Source organism: Lepidochelys kempii, chromosome 6 (genome assembly GCF_965140285.1).
Source record: "Lepidochelys kempii isolate rLepKem1 chromosome 6, rLepKem1.hap1, whole genome shotgun sequence".
Taxonomy (NCBI): Eukaryota; Metazoa; Chordata; order Testudines; family Cheloniidae; genus Lepidochelys; species Lepidochelys kempii.
Window position 1 is genome coordinate 51,869,325 of NC_136385.1, and position 19,526 is coordinate 51,888,850.

The 19,526-nt window shown below is 41.9% G+C and overlaps 1 protein-coding gene across 7 annotated transcripts in view; it reads right to left on the reverse strand.

The window, feature by feature from the left end:
- FBXO3 (F-box protein 3) overlaps window positions 1–19,507 on the reverse strand; it is a 59,847-nt gene extending 40,340 nt beyond the window's left edge. For 4 of the 7 annotated variants that reach the window (XR_012159382.2, XR_012159383.2, XM_073347908.2 and 1 more), the window contains exons 1-6: window positions 19,314–19,506; window positions 17,442–17,531; window positions 12,715–12,878; window positions 7,877–7,991; window positions 5,087–5,291; window positions 2,098–2,143 (exon numbers count right to left, since the gene is read on the reverse strand). Coding sequence is in view for 5 of the 7 variants with exons in the window: in XM_073347908.2 (XP_073204009.2) it covers window positions 2,098–2,143; window positions 5,087–5,291; window positions 7,877–7,991; window positions 12,715–12,878; window positions 17,442–17,531; window positions 19,314–19,426 (733 nt within the window). In the remaining 2 variants the exon portion in view is untranslated. Of the gene's footprint in view, window positions 1–2,097; window positions 2,144–5,086; window positions 5,292–7,876; window positions 7,992–12,714; window positions 12,879–17,441; window positions 17,532–19,313 lie in introns of all 7 variants that reach the window. The other 3 variants (XM_073347909.2, XM_073347905.2, XM_073347906.2) reach the window with 2 other exon arrangements.
- Between the last annotated feature and the right edge of the window lie 19 nt (window positions 19,508–19,526).

The window sequence follows — 19,526 nt, forward strand, 5'->3', positions numbered from 1 at the left end:
TATTTCTCCCAAGCTACACAGGGTTGCTATGGCACAAAGCAATAATTAACATAATTTACTCATCTCTTGTTCCTAATTTTGCCCTAAAAAGCCATTTAATTATTTGTACTGTCCTGCCATCTTTGGGGCTCCTCTGTTGCTTAGTAGTCTCCAATAATTTCTCTTCTCCATTTTCCTTCTTCTATCACCCACCCAATCATCTTCAACATTTTGTCTTGGCCTTGAAATGCTAGAGTTTGGGGTGCACACTGACTATACTGATTCACTCTGCAGTTTGAACACTTGGTTTTTAGATGAAAGTAGGAAATACTAAGATTAATCTTCTCATCTACATGGAATGTGTTGTGCCAGCATACTCATCCACACAACTGGAAGTCATTGTTTCCATAAGACAAGGCCAACCCAAAGTAATAATTAACACTAGATCACTGCAGTCACTATCTCTAAAACAAATCTCCCTCACAAATTGCAAATAATTAGAATAGTACTTTGAACTTCTACAACACCTTTCATCTGAAGATTTCAAAGCACGAGACAGTAAACCTCAACACTCTTGTGACGAAGAAGACAGAGTGATTTCATCACCCAGCACTGCAATACAGCTTCTGGGGTGGAATAAGCGACGGATTTTCCAATACACAGCCACTGCAAGTCCAAAATTGCAGGACTAGAAAGTCTTAGTAAGAGTTTCTCTCTCCTACTTTTACCCACAAGTGAAAGCATTATAGCATAGTCCAGTGGGGCTGTTACTCATCATTGGTGTTGCAATAGAAACAACCTGTGATGCAGGTTAGCACAGATTATGCATATTAATGGTATTCTAAATTAAGGCACTGTTTTCACTCAACAGGAAAGCAGTTCAGTTAGTTGAAGGCTTCCATAGCCAATAGCTAGCCCTATCAAATTCACGGTCCATTTTGGTCAATTTCATGATCATAGGGTTTTTTTTAAATTGTAAATTTCATGATTCATGGGCGCCCAGCTGTGAAGGCAGAACTGCCGCCAGCAGCAGTGCAGAAGTAAGGATGGCATGGTATAGTATTGCCACCCTTACTTCTGCGCTGCTGCTGATGGGACACTGCCTTCAGAGCTGGACGCCTGACCAGCAGCTTCTGCTCTCTGGCCATCCAACTCTGAAGGCAGTGCAGAAGTAAGGGTGGCAATACCACAATCCCCCTATAACAAACTTGTGACATCTCCCCAACCCCCTTTTGGGTCAGGACCTGTAGTTTGAGAAACACTGGTCTCCCCTGAGAAATCTGTATAGTAGGATAAAAAGTACACAAAAGAGCAGATTTCACAGGGGAGACCAGATTTCACAGTCCGTGACGCATTTTTCATGGCCACGAATTTGGTAAGGCCCTACCAATAGCCTTCAGTAGAAAAGGGAGGTGTGAGGGGGAAGATGAGAGAAACTTCCTACTACAGTCCCAGCCCATGTCAACAGATCATCACAAGGATTCTATAGTCATCAAGTAATGAATCTGAAATCTTCCTCTCTCCTCCTCTATGCTTTGAACAATGCAGTTAGAGAGAGAACCTGAAAAATCCAGGAACATTTTCCTTTTCAGGTATGGTTACATTTAGAAGAATGTTTCACTGGGGGGCACAATATATACTGCAACCTGTGATATGGTTGCAAAGGCTACTAAAACATTCTTCTCCCAGGCTACAGTTCATGGTGTTTTTGAACCACCTGTCTCCGACAGCTCCTCTGATGGTTACCCTAAAGGTGGCTATATATTTTGTCAGACTGACCAGTGTGTTGAATAACTCAAAAACAGAGGTGTGACAAGCATTAATAGGGAAATAAAACTGTTTTTGAACTTATTTTAGTTAATTGTTCAAGTTCCAATACTGGTTATAGGTTTCTTAGGAGTAAGAATACATGTACAAGTTTAGTGCTTACTCTGTGAAGGTCAAAATGTTCTGCACACGTACTAACCAGCTCACAGCATATGTATATTATTTATTAATATATGCAACTTAAGACAGAATGAAATGGTTAGATATACTGGCATCTATAAACGAGGTATTTTTTGCATGAATCCCCCTCCCCCACCACACACACACACCCCCCTCTCAACATGCTCTTACCTGTAATGAACATATCAATAGCAGATGGATTACGGGCCATCTGATCCTAGAAAAGGAACAAATATTAAATGTGTATACTGAAAAGGAGACTGATGTTTTTTCTTGACATCCTAAATACCTGGATATTTTCCTAGTATTATCTAGGCCCAAATCTAGATTCTTCAACAGAGCATCCAAATCCCACAATCAGATGTTCAAATCACTATTTAAGACACAAATGTCTGTCCCATGTGTCTATGTGCCAAGTTGAGCATTCAAACAAACACACAATCGGGACATTCCACTAAGGTGATCACATTTGAAAATTAGACTTCATGCATCATTTAAAAAAAAAAAAAGAAACAGCCTTAGAATAATCTGAAAACTAACTCCACCTCATTTTTAGAACTCCCATATTTACATTCCTTCCTACCAAAGGGTCTGTATTGTCTCCAGAGGAACAAAATATTAACATTTAAATGCCTTCAATTTCTCATAATATAGTCCAGGCAAAATAGACATTTAGCATAACATAAAGGTGTACAAGATTTTTCTCCAATCCCCCCCATCAATGTCAGGTGACTAGAACTCCCATTGCTACATATGAGGAAAATAACTAGGAATCCAGCAGGGTAAGGTTCTATAATAAAGTCTTACTTGAGAGTTCCAAGCTCCCAGTATCGTTCTTTAGGAATTTGTGCTGAATGCCCTGGACAGCTAGAATTAGGTCAGTAGTTTCAACAACTGCTTTTCAAGGGGTTTTAGCTTAATTCCAATTCAAAATTAAGACTCAAACTGTAGCCAAGGTATCTGTTGTTGTTGCTTGTCATTACAGTTTTACTGTGATGCCAAGTAATATGTACTGCAATAATTTTAGTAGTGAGAATAATGAATAGTTTAATCTTGCTTTTGAGCGTTTTAGACTTAACCTTGGTGTATGTTTTTAAAATGCACAGTTTAGAAAATAATGCACAACCTGACCAGGTAGGAAGTTGTAACACAAATATATTAAAAGTTAACTTATAATTGCTACTGCTGTAAACTCAACCTGGAATAGGGAAGTCAAGCCGAGTTCACCCTGTGAATTTTCCACAGACAGTACTAAACTCCAGTTGTAGATTTTGTAAATAATTTTATTGGTGACAGTGGACAAGCTGCACTGGCTCAGCAATGCTAACTAGAGTAGAAAAAATATATTTTTATCAATAAAATAGAACACAGATAGCAGATCCACTTATTAAAGAGAGAACTTAATCCCTTTTCTGACTATACTTGCACTTTAATCCACGAAAGAGACAAAGCTGTTCAGGAATTGAGGGCTTGATTCCCCCCACACACTAATGAGACTGAGGGCTTGTCTACGCTACAGCACGGGGTCGATCCAAGATACACAACTTCAGCTACGTGAATAGCGTAGCTGAAGTCAGCGTACTCAGATCTACTTACCGTGGTGTCTTCACTGCAGTAAATCGACAGCTGATGCTCTCCCGTAGACTCTGCTTGCGCTTTTAGTTCTGGTGGAGTACCGGAGTCGATGGGAGAGCACGCAGTGGTCGATTTATCGCATGATAAATCGACCCCCGCTGGATCGATCGCTGGCCGCCAATCTGGCGGGTAGTGTAGACAAGCCCTGAGGAGTAAACTCCACTGAAAATCAATGAAATTATACCAGTGCAAGTGAGAGCAACCAGACTCTGATATTAGAGTGTTGCTATCGCTGTAGTATCTGAAACAATTTTATAAAGCTTTAATAGATTTAAATCGTTTTTCTGTTCTTTCACTGTAGAGTAAGCATTATATATTTCCCAAAAAGATCATACCCCATTTTTCCTTTGTTTTGCTCTTTCTAGAAAAGAGACCTATAACTCACTGCTAAATCCAAAGTCTCCCACCATGCAAAACAAAGCTTAACAATGAAAAAGTGTGACTTGCTGAAACAGACTGGGACAAATTCATGGCTGCCGTAATTCTACCAAATTAAATAGATTAGAGCAGGAATAAATTTGACCATAGAAGTTGGCTACAATCATTGCTACTGGGGGAATTCTGCACCAAAAAATTAAAAATTCTGTGCACATTTTAAAATTCTGCAAAATTCTACAAATTTTATTGGTCAAAATAACACTACATAAATCACAAGTTTCAATTATTTTGGTAATTTCAAATACCTGTCAGCAAGTATGTCTAACAATACAGACATACAAAAATTCGCCCAGGAGTAGAGAGTTAAAGAAACCCCTATGACAACCCAGTTCCTGTTTCTCTGCCCCTTCCCCTCCCCAGAGCCCAGTCAAGGGGGCAGACACCCGAAACCTCTCCCACACAAAGCCCACCTGTGGGGCCCCCCACACTGCAGCCAATACACCCAAACCTCCTCCTCCTCAGAGCCCAACCATGCCCTCCCCATCAGCCCAGATACCCCACCTCACCCCCAGCTGCAGGGTCCCCCCCCCCCCCCGAGCCCAGGGATCCAGAGGGAGAAACAGCCTGATGCTCCATTCCACATTTGCACACAGTTTCCTGCACTCTGCCCTCTCCTTCCCTCAGGGCATGCTAGGAACTCTCTAGCTCTCTCCCCCCAGCAGTGTCTTCTATGTGCAAGCTGGGCTCTGCCAAGTCCACTGACCCCCTAGCAGAGGCTAGCAGCACTGCAGCCCACTTCTTGTGTGTGTGGGGAGGGGGGGTGGGGGGGGATTCTGCATGCACAACGTTAATTTCTGCAAAATTCCACACTGCGCGGTGTCACAGAATTCCCCCAGGAGTAACTACATTACACACTAAGGTCACTGTTGTGTTAAATATTCTTCTTGGGTAATTTTGGTGTACACCTGAGGGCAACTCAAAGACAGCATCATTTTTATTTACTAGTTAAAAAGCTCTCAGTCATAGTATAAAGAGCATACGCTCACTAAACTGTGCACACTATATATTTCACTTCTTATAAACATGCAAAGGACAAATGCCAGTTTTTTCAAAAAGATACATTTATAAACAAACATTTCTGCCTTACTGGACATTGGTAGAAGATCTCATATTTATTACGACCCTCCACACACTCCAGTGCCATGTATTGACTCAGGCCAGTGTGAATGCAAAAGGTGAGAGGAAGACATTGTTTCAAACCAAGACGCTGTTGAAATCCTCCAGCTGCTGTGTCAATATCCAATAAATCCTCAGAACGATAGTGATTGGATAGTGCCATACTTCCCATCAACCTTAGAAGGACCAACAAGAACAAAAATAGAAACAATGAATACTTGATTAACAAAGCAAAGATAGCTTTTACCTTTTACTCAATGAATAACTCCTCCTTCTAAGGTCTAATTCTGCCATCACTACTAGGCATAAAACTTATACCCAGAGAAGCCTGAACTGTAATATTTTCAACAGAATCAGGTCCTCAATTCGTAAGACCAGCCTTACTGATTTTTTTTTTTTTTTGCAGGGTGGGTTTAACAAATATTGTCTTGCTCATTTTCCACGCTTAGCACAGGAAGAAAGGGGATTCTTGGCCATTCTGGTGACTGCCAATTGCCTCACAAGTTAAAGCAGCCTCAGGACATCTGTTCACCATTGAAATAGCATAATAGGGCAGCTTCACAAGGCAGAAACTGGGACTATGTTTTGCATCAACTCCCTTCAGTACTAAAACAAATATTCATGAATACTTGGTTTCTATAGGCCAAGAAATTGTCAACTTTAGTAACAAATATTTGACAAGACACATTGTTACCTAGATTAATTCACAAAATGAGTTGAGACTGAAGCCAGATATAAGAAGTTAATAAAATTAAACAACTCTGCTCATCCCTTAAGAATAGTTACAGAAACAAGTCAGCAATTTTTAACAGATACATATTTATGGATCTACACTTAGGGTTTACATAGCCTTGAAGATTATTCAGTTACATTTGGAAGGAAAAGAAAGCATGAAGCATGCTTCTCTTTTTCATCAGTAGAGCCTGTGAAAAATATTTCACATTGAGCTGGCCAATCTGCCATAGGTTATAAACACACACTAAATCCAAAAAAGCACACACCTGAAACCACCATGAAAAGTTTGACATGCAGTGTGTTAAACACCACAAAAGTTTGCAGATTGCAGCATTCTGATTATTGTTTTCTGGCACAATTTGACTGACATCCTGCAGTAGCTCTATACATACAAATATTTCCAATACAGTTGGGCTGGTGAGAGATGCGTTTGTTGGAAGACATTGGAAAGAGTTTTAATTCTAATGCAATGTAACTGGTAGGCAGAAAGGAGGAAGAATCACACAGTGCCTAGTTCAAGTTATACGTTTTAGAGCTAAGAACAAAATAAAACAAAGAAGTCAAGAGAGCTTTCAGACTTTTAGCTTGCTTTAAAAAAAACAGGGAAAGAGTTAGTAGGATAAAAAAGTAAACTGTCTCAGCATGAAGCCCTAGTTACTCCAAAGCATTGCAAAAGCAGGACACTCTTTATGTGGCAGGTAAACAGCTTTGGAAATTTCTGAAGTGTAAAAACCAACACTGATCAGATCCTTCAAGAAATGGTTTTATGTCTTTCACTATTTTCTCTCAAAATGTGCAGTTTGGATACATTAGTAATATTAAGCCAGGATTTAATAGGCCTTGAGGGTCATACTAGGATAGCATTTCCAGAAGTTTTTACCATTTCCTGACCAATTCCATTACATCAGTGCTTGGCACTTGGCTTTTTTGTTAAATCACTTACTTGCCCACAGAGGGGAGATTTTCAAAGGGGAACAAGGCATGTCACTCCCATTGCCTACTTCCCTTTTGAAAATCTCTTCTAGAATACCTACTTGTAAAAAGTTCAAGTCATCCTCAGGAATATGCAGAATTGACCGGTTACTTTTTACACACCTGGAGCTAGGGTTGGGGGTAAAAGATACCAAAAAAGGCTCCAGCTGCCACCCAGTGAGAAGTTAGAGGTGCCACAAACTTGCAAATGCCAGCTCAAAACACACACACACACACACACACCTCAAATCCCCATCATTTTCTATCAACATACCATTCTTGGCAGTATTTCTACCACTCATGTCACTTTCCCTCAAATACAGCCCAGTGTGCTAAACATGAGAGGCTTGAAGGTGCACTGTTTCTGTGTCTGGACAATATGCAATAATGTTTAATCACTTGCTTAGGACATCAAGAGCTGTCAGTTTTACATTTCAGGGAAACGTCATCTTTTCAGTAATAAGGAAAATTTAAAAAATATTTCTCTTTTGTAGGGTGCAAAATTTCTATTCTATCCTTTTGCTTTTCCAGTGGTTCCACCTCTCTCACTTAAAACTATTCTTGGATTGCCAGGTCTGAAAATTAGTTCCCTGACCATTTTATCACATTTTGCAAATTCTGGTTACAAAATAGGTTAATTCTGCCCTCGATTACAACACAGAGCATACAGAGTAATTCTGTAAACATTGGTGTAATTGAGGCCGTAAATATCCAGGGCTAAAATTTTGCTGATTATCAAAGGTAAAACTTTCAAAAAGCATTCAAGTCCCATTTTCAAAAGTGACTTGGGCATTTAGGATCCTAGCTCCATTGGCAAGGCACTTAGATGCCTAGGTCCCACTGCTAAGGCACTGCTAACAGTGGGACATAGGTTCTTGTGAAGATTTTACCCAAAGAACATAACAGCTAACTTCTATACTGTATATAATATTTTGGATAGCCTGCTTAGCAGGCATTCCAATCCTCACTCCATGTCTCAGTTTAACTGAACTGGCCACCATGAAGAAAAAGAAATAATTAAATAATGGAATTGATAGTAGGTTTAACTCCTTACCCAGGAACAACTAGTTTCTGTCCATTATGAATACGAAATGAACATCGATAATCATCAGGGAGTTTGCAGCCTATTTGTGCTTCCACAGCATCTAGGTCTTCCTCCTGCACACTATCTGCAAACACATTAAAAACAATTTTTGTTTAGGTGGTAGCTTCAGACAACAGAAACAAGAACTGTCGCTTCAGAAATCATCTCAATAAATTGCTTAAAGTACTTGCCTTTGTGTAAACCCCTCTTAAAATTCAATTGGATTATGCCTGACAAAAATTGGTGGATCTCTTAAGACAACTAGAGACAAATGATGCTTTCATTTACACAGTTGCAACCCTTTTGGCTTCAATGCAGCCTAAATCATTTCACTGGAGCTGCACTGCTGTATGTCAGAGCAGAATTTGGCCTAACTGTTTAAGTTTTTCAGTGTATATAAATCTCCCCACTGTATTTTTCACTGGAAAATGTGGAATGCATCCAATGAAGTGAGGTGTAGTTCATGAAAGCTTATGCTCAAATAAATTTGTTTGTCTATGCTATAATGGCAACAGCAAATGTACAATGAATTGGGGGAAAAAAAATCAGTTTATTTTAAAGCCCCTCTAGTCACCACCAAGTTTCAACTGCATTTGATATTACAAAAGTGCAGTGAATTAAAAAAAAACAAAAACACAAAACAAAAAAAACAACACTTTTGTTTTAGGTGCAGTATTATTTGACATTTAGTGCAAAAGGAAAACAAAAATACAAATAATGATCTGGCTCAATCATCCAAGAGTCCAGAAATTCAGAATTTAGGTTATTACTCTCCTTATGTATCCCATTGTGACTCTCTCAATTCAAAAGTAGGATTTTTGATCACTTACTGTTAGGCACAAAAGAGAAAATAAGGACAGCATTATCTTAACTAGTACATCTTAGAACGTTCAAAATTCAGATTATTATTTGTACTACCAACTCCTCCTTCAAGCAAACAGCAAGTTTATTACTTGGTACTAACCCCAATAGTATGCTAGTGTGTGTTAGGTAACAGAGAATATCAGTATATCACAAATTTCAGAACAAGGGTTACTCATATAGCAGTAGTCTGTTTTTGCCTTCTAAGAGATCTCAACAATACAAATTTATCAGAAGTAGGTATTTCTTCAAGAGACTCACGTCAGGGTGAGTTTCAATAGCACTGGTTGGAGAAACAAAGTGATGCACCCTGAGACCTTCCCTAAAAGAAAAGAAACATCGCCCCCCACCACTAGAAGTTAGTTGATGGAGTCCTGACTCAGCCACTCTCAGCCAACCAAGTTGTAGCTCTACTTGCTACCATAAAAGGAGGTTCTGTGCAGATTTTATTTTTTGATCATTACCATAGAATTTAGAATTTTTCACTAAAGGAGGAGATGGCCACATTAAATTTCCAGCAAAAAAAAATTACAAAAGCCAATCTTGGAGATGCTTCCGTTACTCTAAATTTCTGATATGGTGTCTCTTTTGGGATCTCAAAAGAAATCTGCTCTTCCCATTATATAAAACTGATAACATTGCACATAGTGAACATTTCTCATGATTTCCTAGGGCTAGCCAACTACTCTCTCAATAGAGATATTCCATTTAATTTCAGTAGAGTTGCTCCTGAATTTGGCCGTATCTTTATACAAGTAACTTAAAAGTTATTGGGCTCAATCCAGGGACAACAGGATGAAGTTCTATAGCCACTGTTATACAGGAGGTCAGACTATGTGATCTATTACTGAATTAAAGCATATTTAGAAAATTAAGGTACCCAAAACGCAACATTTAATAGTCATCATAAGTAGTTACGAACCTGTTTTCCAAATATTTCTAATAAAAAAATCACAACCTAGTAATCACCAAGAGTAACCCCCCGAGGGGAAATCTCTCTCTGTAGGAGCGGGAATTTCTTCTCTGCTTCTGAGCTTTGCTATTCCACACCCCATCTTGAGCCAACAGCTCAGCACAGCTTCAGGTCAGTTTCACACAGAAGACTGAAATAAGCTTGAGGTGGTCTGAGTTCTTTTGGATTTATATGGAATAGGACCAAATAGATACCTACAAACCTGCTTGGGTCATTTTATGTTACAAAATAATTAGAAGCCCTTAAAAATATTTAAAATCAATTCAATTTGGCTCATAGATTCTGATGTTACAAGCAAACTTTCATAATAAGACAAAGTTAATATGAGGCTACAGATGATTTTTTTTTTTAAAAAAAGAATTTTAGCTCAAAGCCACTTGATTAAGTATTTGTTATGCAGAGATGTTTTCAATTAGGTCTTCAAAACAAACTTATGAATATAAGAAAAATATAGGACACAAAGGAACACTGAGAAGTTATGAAGTCCAGCCCCCAACACTGAGACAGGACCAAGTATACCTAGACCATCCCTGACAGGTGTTCGTCCACCTGTTCTTCAAAATCTCTGATGATGGGGATTCCACAGCCTCCCATGGAAGCCTATTCCAGAACTTAACTAGCCTTACAGTTAGAACGTTTTTCCAAATATTTAACCTAAATTTCTCACTGCAGATTAAGCCCATTACTACTTCTCCTGCCTTCAGTGGACAAGGAGATCAATTGATCATGATCATCTTGATAACAGCCCTTAATATATCTGAAGACCGTTATCAGGTCCTCCCCCAGTCTTCTTTTCTTAGACTAACCATGCCCAGTTTTTAACCTTTCCTCAAAGGTCAGGTTTCCTAAACCTTTTATCAGTTTTATTGCTCTCCTCTGGATTCTAATATGTCCACGTTTCCTAAAGTGTGGCACCCAGAAGTGTACACAGTACTCTAGCTGGGGACTCACCAGTGCTGAGTAGAACAAGACAAACACCTCACACCCCAGAAGATTTGCCTTTTTTACAACTGCACTGCATTGTTGACTCATTCAATTTGTGATCCATTAAAACCCCCAGATCCTTTTCAGCAGTACTACCACCCAACCATTTACTTCCCATTTTGTAATTGTGCATTTGACTTTTCCTCTTTAAGTGTAATTCTGTAAAGACAAGTGAAAAGTATTTCATCTTGTTGATTTCAGACCAATTCTTTAATTTGTCAAGGTTGTTTTGAATTCTAATCCTGCTCTCCAAAGCGCTTGCAACCCCACACAACTTGGTGTCATGCGTAAGTTTTATAAGCGGACTCAACTGTATTATCCAAGTCTTGAAATGAAAATATTAAATAGTACAGTCACACTATTATGACATCCGGACAGGCATTAAAACAATACCCCTATTTAATTACAGGATAGGTGCAGTATAGGCAAAAGCAATGTAAGGTTTCCACACTGTATGGCATCTTTTATTCAATAAGAAGGCAGTTACATTTTCACAGTAATTCAATCTTTGGCCCCTTTGCCGAGGCTGCCAACAAATATAGCGCTTTGTGCAACCTGGACATTCATCCTCTGGAAATTAGGCTGGGACAAACACACACCATGTTTAACATAGGCCAACAGCCACAAGGTAGTATTTACTACTGGTGAATGTAGTGACCAGGGAGGGATTTGAACCAGACACCTAGCTGTGAAAGACTAGCCAGATACAAGAAAACCCACACACCACAAAAAGTAGTTAACATGGAGTTAAGATTGCAAGACCTCAACCCTATGTTAGGTGCTAACGTGGCCCCTATTACTGCAGTATGCAAGTTTCTTGATCTTCAGTGTACTCATACTTAACACCTCTGAGGTAGGAAGTGCTATTATCCCCATTTTACAGATTAGGAAATTTCACAGAGACACACTAAGTGACTTGTCCAATGTCACACAGGGAGTATGTGGCATAGTAGGGAATTGAGCCCAGATTGTCTCCTGAGTCTCAGACTAGCAGCCTAGCCATCCCTTCCTCTACACTACCGTGAGCTCTTGTCCTTCTAGAAGATGAGAGTTTGGCTGTGATTTTCAAAGGAGCCTAAGAGAATTAGGCAGCCAAGTTCCCTTAGGCTCCTTTGAGCATCCCAGCCTAGATTCCTAAAATTCAAACATTCCAAAACAAAGATATGTAGAGTTAAGAATATTAACATAGAAAAAACATGATACCGATATTAGAAAACCAGGAAATACAGAGTGACACTTCCCACACAATAGCCATGCAACCTTAACTTAGGCCTTTTGATCCCTGCCCCAAGGATTCACTGAGGGAAATTATAATACCTCACCCCTATCTCAGCCTTTTTGAAACCTGATCTTGGCTACCAGGCTACAAGTGCTCCCCAAGTTAACAGTGCTGCAGAGAGCACAGTAAGGGGTCTGCAGGAGTGTATGAACAGCAGTGCCAATTGGGTGTTGAGGAAGGCACAGAGGAAGTAGCCAGGTTTTGTCACTGCTCTAGAATCTGTGCTGCCTATCAAGAGTTTCCTAGCTGAATTTACGATGTTTGTTTTCCCAAGGACACTTAGTGGGCCTGACTACTTGAAAAATCACCCCCTTTGCTCTCCACCTCCCTGTGATAACTCTTAAAAACACTTATGCCAATTTAATAGGGAGGGGGCTACAAGCATTAGGTCACTCTTGTGCAGGGGCTCAACTTTGAACCTTGCTTCATGTCTTGGTTCACTTGACCCTGGACTGAAGGCCTTCAGGACAGGAAATGGGCCCACATGTTACCTCAGACTTGTCCAAGAAGTTTGGAAATTCAGTGAGGAACAGAGGGAATAAAGGGACCAAGTCTAAGATTGGGGATAATCTTTTTTGGAGTTCAGTTTGATAGAAGTTGGTGCTTTTGTTTATGTAGTGCACCCAGATTATGCAGTGGGTATAAAACTTTAAAAAAAACACTATACAAATATCTTGGTTTTAAAAAACAAAAATAATGTTTATACAATACCTTTCAAAGAACCAATCATCCGGGGACACCGCTGTCCCAAGTACCTCTCTAGATCATCCCAGGCTTTTTTAAGTGTAGCATAATATTGAATATACCTTCCTAAATCAGAGTAAATGCTTATGAAGATAGCCTTCCAGCTCTGATTTCTCCGAGTCTTCTCTGCGCTGAACAGACAAGAATAAAAATACGATAAGTTTCTAGTCTAGAAAATTCACTTTAAAAACAATATGTTATTGCTTAGGCAGTTAGGGTTCTCCTAGGTAATATGGTAACATTAGGTTATAACAGTGTACATAGATACACTTCAGTCCTGTGAAGGTACAGATGCTCAACTAATTCATGGAACTATTCACATTTTTAATTTCCTTTGTAAGTAATTACATTTCAGCCAGTCATCTTTTCCAGGGAAAATTCAGATATGTTATTTCTTTAGAGGACTATATGCCATTATTAAACTCAGGAACTTGCAGAAAACTAAATCAGATCAATTTAACTTGCATGTGCAGAGGGCATTTAAGTTAAAAATAATTCCAACCCTGCAGTCCTCTCTCAATTTTGCCTAAATAAGGACTATGGGACCAGAAACCTGGTCACAAAACACAGAAGTGACAATTAAAATAAAGATTTCATGTGTAGATGAGATTTTATATTCCAAAGAGCACCTCCTGCAATAAAAAACCAAACAAACGCTCATTATAAATTGAGACAAATAGCAGGGGATTCAGCTTTTATTCATTTGTAGAACAGCAATGAACATTTTGGCATTTAAGTCATAAATAAACTCAGTCTTCAGAGAGTTTATAATCTAAAAAACAGATAGAGAAGACGGGACATATTAAGACAAACAGAAGGTAATAACTTGGAAGGTTTATTAATTGTTATGAATTCATTCTTGAAAACATCATAAAAGAAAAGTCTCTGAAAGGAGATGAGTGAGGAAAAGGTGGTGGGAGCATGACTAGGGAAAGCATGTGGCCTTATTTAAGTTTTCAAAATAGTTCCCATAAAAATCAGACTTAAAGAACGACCATGAATCAAAGTAAGGAACACTGAAAATGAACTCTCAAAATAATTCTCTCTTTAGACCTTTTTATTCAAGGACGGATGTTTAAGATTGGACCAGCATGCCAGGCACTGCCATATAGGAGGCTCAGATACAATGATATGTCCCATCCACCAATGCTGACTGTTGAAAGTTCTGCCAGGATTGAATGGTCCTGAGCTGCTAGAGGGCTGGAACCAGTGGCAGATTAACACACAGTCCCATGGGACCCATGTCCAGGGACCCTGGCCAATTTGGGGGCGCCTGCAGGAGCACTGGAATCTTTATAGAAGTGTGTGTGTGTTGCGAGGGACATGATGACACAGGGCTGGAATTGTGGCCCTGTTTCCTACTCTTCACCCTGGGGCCCTGTCCCGGCCAGATGTTGGAGCCGAGCTGTGGTAAGAACTGTTCAGGAAGCCTGGGCTGCTGTGGGGAGCCTCAGACCCTTCACCTGCCCTGGGTGGAGGGCCGGGATGCCCGAGAGCAGCCCCAGACCCATGTACCTGAACCCCAGGTGCACCACCCAGGGCAGATGGAGAATCCAGGCTCCCTAGGTGGTTCTTACCACTGCCAGACTCTGGCTTCAGGCCTGGCCAGGGCCTTGGAGAGGGAAGAGGAGCAGGGGGCAGAGCCATAATTCCAGGTGAGTGGGAGCTAAGGCCAATCTCAGCCCTGAACCGGGAAGAGGTTGGTACTACTAGCAGGGGCTGTACTTCCCTGCTGTGGAGCTGATGAACACCTTATCAGCTCCCTTGCTGTGAAGCACAGCCCCTGCTGCTCTGCATCTGCCCGAGGCTACTACACCCATGTTAAAAAGTGGGCAAGCATTGCTCTCCCACTTTTAGAAGGGGGGAGGGCCATGGCCCAGCTGGTCCTCTCTGGTTCCGGCCCTCTTAGCTCTGCCAGGGTGTTGGGGGCCCAAATGTTCTTTGTGCCCAGGACCACAATAAATCTTAATCCGCCTCTGGCTGGAACTGTTGACTGACCAATTGAGGAGCAAAACTAGCTAGCTCTCTTAAGAGAGTTCTTAGTCAAAAGGATGCTGTGACAGGTTTCCCTCTGGGGTGCCATCTTGAACTGGGGTTCAACTGAGTCCTCCAACCCACCAGCCTGGGCTACCCCTCTGACTGTCCTGCTGTGACAAGCTGTAGACCACTCCCAGTCCTACACTCCCACCAGCATTCACACAGGCAGGGACACCCAGCTGCAGTTACACGCAGGCTGAACAGTCACTGCATGAACCAGCAATAGAGAGGCTACAGCCAAAATAATCCCAGCTTCCCAGCCTAGGACCCCAGAGCTGTACCGCCTGAACTCTGGCCCATATGAATGCATTACTGGGTTCGCCCTTCCCTCAGTGTGGAGGGGAACATGCAAGTTGAGATTTTTCACCAGACACTTCACTTAAAGATACACTGGTTTAGATTAAAACATAAAACAAGTTTATTAACTACAAGATGACATATTTTAAGTGATTATAAGCAATAGCAAACAGATCAAAGTGGATTACCTAACAAAAACAAAATTGCACATTAAGCCTAAGATACTAGAAAGACTTGATATGATCAGCAATTTCTCACCCTGATGATATAAGCAGACTTGCAGATTCTCAAGGCACATGCTGCACTTGTTTTGAACCTTGGGCTCCCCAAGTTGTTTCATATGGTGGGAACCCTTTGTTTCAAAAACAGTTCCCAACCCAGCATGTGGAAAAATACAGGTACCCAAAATGGATAATAGTGTCATGTGGTCTGGTCACATGCTTTTGCATGCCCTTCTAAGTCATAAAAGCCATTACTCACAGAATGTCTGCAGCATTCTCAGGAAGGCTCACCAGGTGGGGGATAAGCTTCTCTTAAGACCTACTGTTTTTCCTAATGGTCCATTACCCTGAATGGGCCCTTCACAACCAGCTATCTAGACTGGAAGCATCTTGCCTAGTGGGTGTCACCCTAGTGTAACTACATTTGAAATACAGATACATAGTAAATAGTCATAACTTTATATACAAAAATGATACATGCATTCAAATAGGATAACTGTATTCAGAAAATCATAACCTTTCCAATGACACCTCACGACTCATCTTGTACAAACTGCATCATAATTATATCATAATTGTACTCCCATGATGAATATCGGGTGTAGTGTTACAGATGCCATCTTGGTAGAAGCTGAGGGGGAGGACTGGCAATACTGGGTATGCATGAAGGGAAACAGCAACAAAATTCTCCATTTTGTATATTTCCACTAAGTTGCTTTTAGGCTGTTCTATTCAAAATGGGCAGTTTCTTGTCTCTCATTCAGCCTTCAGATGTGGAAATAACAGGTTAGTTATATTTTAGAGGGAAGGCCATTTCCAAATACTACAAAGCATGTAAAATGTTAGGAAATGCTTCTGCATTTATCGATTTAGTTTGAATGAGAACATGTAAATAGAATACACTATCTATTTGAAAAATGGAAATATTCACAGTCATTTTATTTTCACAGATTGCAAGTAAAGTGACAGTGACCGTAATTTTATGATGTGTGCCCTCCATTCCCCATGTTCACCCACTCCATTTGTCATCATTTGTTGAGTTTTGCCTACATTTAGGTCCCAATCCCATTAGAGTCTCTGCCCTCTGCAGCACTTCAATTAAGTCAGTGGAATATTATCCATGCAAAGCATTTGCAGGATCATGGTCTTAGTTTCTAAGTTCTTTGGAACAGGGACATCATTACTGAGGCTGCGAGTCTGTCACGGATGTCACAGCTTGCATGACTTTCCATGACTTCTGCAGTGGCTGGTGCTGGCCCAGGGGCTGCTTGAGCCAGGCAGCCCCTGGGCCAGCAGCAGCAGTTTGGGTGTGGGAGAAGAGGCTCAGGACTTGGGGCAGGGGTTTGGGAGGTGTGGGGGTGCGCTTACCTGGGGTGGGGGGTACCCCTGGAGCTCCTAGGTGGTAGAGCGGTCTCCACACTGCCCACGCACACAGACCCTGCTCCCACTGGGCACTGCCCTGGCCTAGCCCCTGCCTATGCCACCTAGGAGCTGCAGGGATGGAGCTGATAAGAAGCCCCGCCACCACTCCCCCAGCATAAGCAGCGTCCCGGGTCATCTCCCCCAGCATCCACAGGGCCCCCAGACCACCCCGCCCGAGCACCCCCACCCAAGTTTTAGTCACAGTGAGTATTTTTAGTAAAAATCATGGACAGGTCATGGGCCATGAATTTTTGTTCATGGCCTGTGACCTGCCCAAGATTTTTACTAAAAATACCCGTGACTAAAACATAGCTTTAATCATCATTTGTCTGAAAAGCACCACACAACATTGTGGCACTGTATAAAAATTACCTGAATTGCTCCCTGAATCCATCTCAAGTAGGAAGCCAAGGCATTCCTACAGAAGAGGCCAAATCCACCATGTAACATAGAAGTAACAATCTTAAACAAATCTCTGGGAGTATCTTTGAGAGCTGACATTAACTTTGTTCAGTTGATATCAGAGTACAGCTTATCTCAACTTCTGTTAATATTGGATCTACAAAGCATTAAAGACCACAAGAGGCTATGAAGCATTTTGCAATGTTATTCTGAAAGAGCCTATGCAAAAATAGCACTGTTAACAAAATGAGCTGGTTAAAAAGAACTGCTCCAAACTAAAATTTTTGTTCATAAAGAAAGAGTGCCCATACTTACTCAGATAAAAGCCAGTATTTCCTGCAGTGTCTTTTCCACAATGGATCATGACTTGATAGCTGGTTTAATCTTCGACTTACATAGCAGCAGCTATAAATACAAGTCAGTGTTAAGTCTGATTACAAAAAGTAGTAAAATAACAAAGGACAAATGCAAGTCAAGGTATTAACTTATTTAAGATTATATGTCATGAAATGAACATTAAAGCTATAAAATTTTAACAAGTTTTAACTTCATTTTTAGGGAGTGCAAACAGTTTTAAATGTAATACAACTGTCATTAAAACATGCTGTAACAAGGCTGTCTTGTCCACATAAGCAAACAGAAGAAAACAAATGTTATAAACCATGTTACAGAATCACATTTTTAAATCCTGGTAGATACCCAAGCAAGAACAGGGTTTTCTAAAATGGTTTATGACATTTGGGGGGGGGGGGCACACCCCCTCCAGCCACAAAATAGTATTATGTTTGAGACAGTTGTTTGCACACTAAGTCATTTTTTCCGCAATTTTACTTTGTTATGAAGTTTCCTCAGCTTTGGGAAATTAGCCCTTTTAAAACACCAACTATACATATCACTGGATAGACCTATCCTCTGTTTGTCTATATTGAATCAGGTCATGATCACTAGTTCCTAGACAAGTATCAACTTCCAGGCAAGTGATGGATACATTGATTCATCTTTATCCACCACAATGATGTCCAAAATAAAGTTACCTCAAAAGTTATCTATACTTTTTAGAAACTAATGATATTTTACTACTGGCAGTGTAAGACCTCTAGCACACATCTCCCAAACTGAAGTTTCCCATAACCCCACAATTTCCTTTCCCACACATAATAGACATGTGTGTAAGAAGTTAATCATCCTGTTCTCTCAGGGGATTTGTAACACTCCTGGCAAGTGCTCCTTCCACTGATCCATATGTATTCAACGTCCTGAGTGAAAGTTAACAGGTAATGGGATCTTTACAGTATAGTGCCATCCCCTACCTGTTATCCACTCGATCCTTCGGAAAAGAGGTTATAATCAGCAATTTTAACATCCATTATATGGTTATCCCACCAGGTTTTAGTAATTAGAGATACAAGGTGGGTGAAATGGGTCCAATAAAAGATATTACCTTAACCACCTTGTCTCTCTAACAGCCTGGGACCAACACAGCTACAGCAACACGGTGTACAGGTTTCAATAAGTGTCACTTAAGTCAAGTTTCCTCTCATAAGAATGTCCAGGGTTTCTTGCCTGGTACCCAAACTCGAAACGTCTTCTCTGTACACGGTTTGCCACCCCAACTCAGCGTGCTCACAGCACTGCCCAGCCGGAACTTGCACGAAACGTCTCCCTACAGCGTCCCGGGAAGCTGGAGTTGGGAGAGCAATGTTGGAGCACACAGGTGCGCAGAGGGCTGGACAGCAACCCAGTGCGGCTGTCCTGAAGCCGGGGCGGGGGGCGACGCACCTGGCCCGGCGCGGGTCGCCCCGCAGCAACACAGGACGGGGGGGAGGGGGGGCCGCACACACGCTGGGGCGCCGGCAGCGGAGAACACAACACACCTGTTGACGCCTCATTAAGGGATCGCAAAACCCACTTGCTACGCTACCCTACGCCCCTCCCCCGTCCCGGGGCCCCCTCCGCCTGCCCGGCGACGCGCCGCACAGGCGCCGAGAGAGCACCCCGCTCCCCGGCAAGCCGCCCACCCCCCCAGGGGCCGCTACCGCCGGCCAAGGCGCGTGGGCGCCCGGGACACGCCGCGCCAGGGGCGCCGCCCCAGCCCCGCAGCAGAGGGCAGGTGGCGGCGAAGGAGCGACTGGCCCCCGGCCTGCGGCCCGCAGCTCAGAGGCGCCCAGCCCCGGGGTCCCGCCCTACCTCAGGAGGTCCCGGTAGTCCAGGAAGCTCAAGATGAGCAGCAGCGGGTCGGTGGGCAGCAGCTCCAGGCTCAGGGGCTGCGGCTGCGGCTCCGGCTCCACGGACGCCGCCATCTTGAAAGGCCTCCCTCCCTCCGCGCCCGGCCGGGCCTGCTGCTGTTGCTGCTGCCCGGGGAGCCCCGCCCCTCACGCCGGTTTGTTATCAAACGCCGGG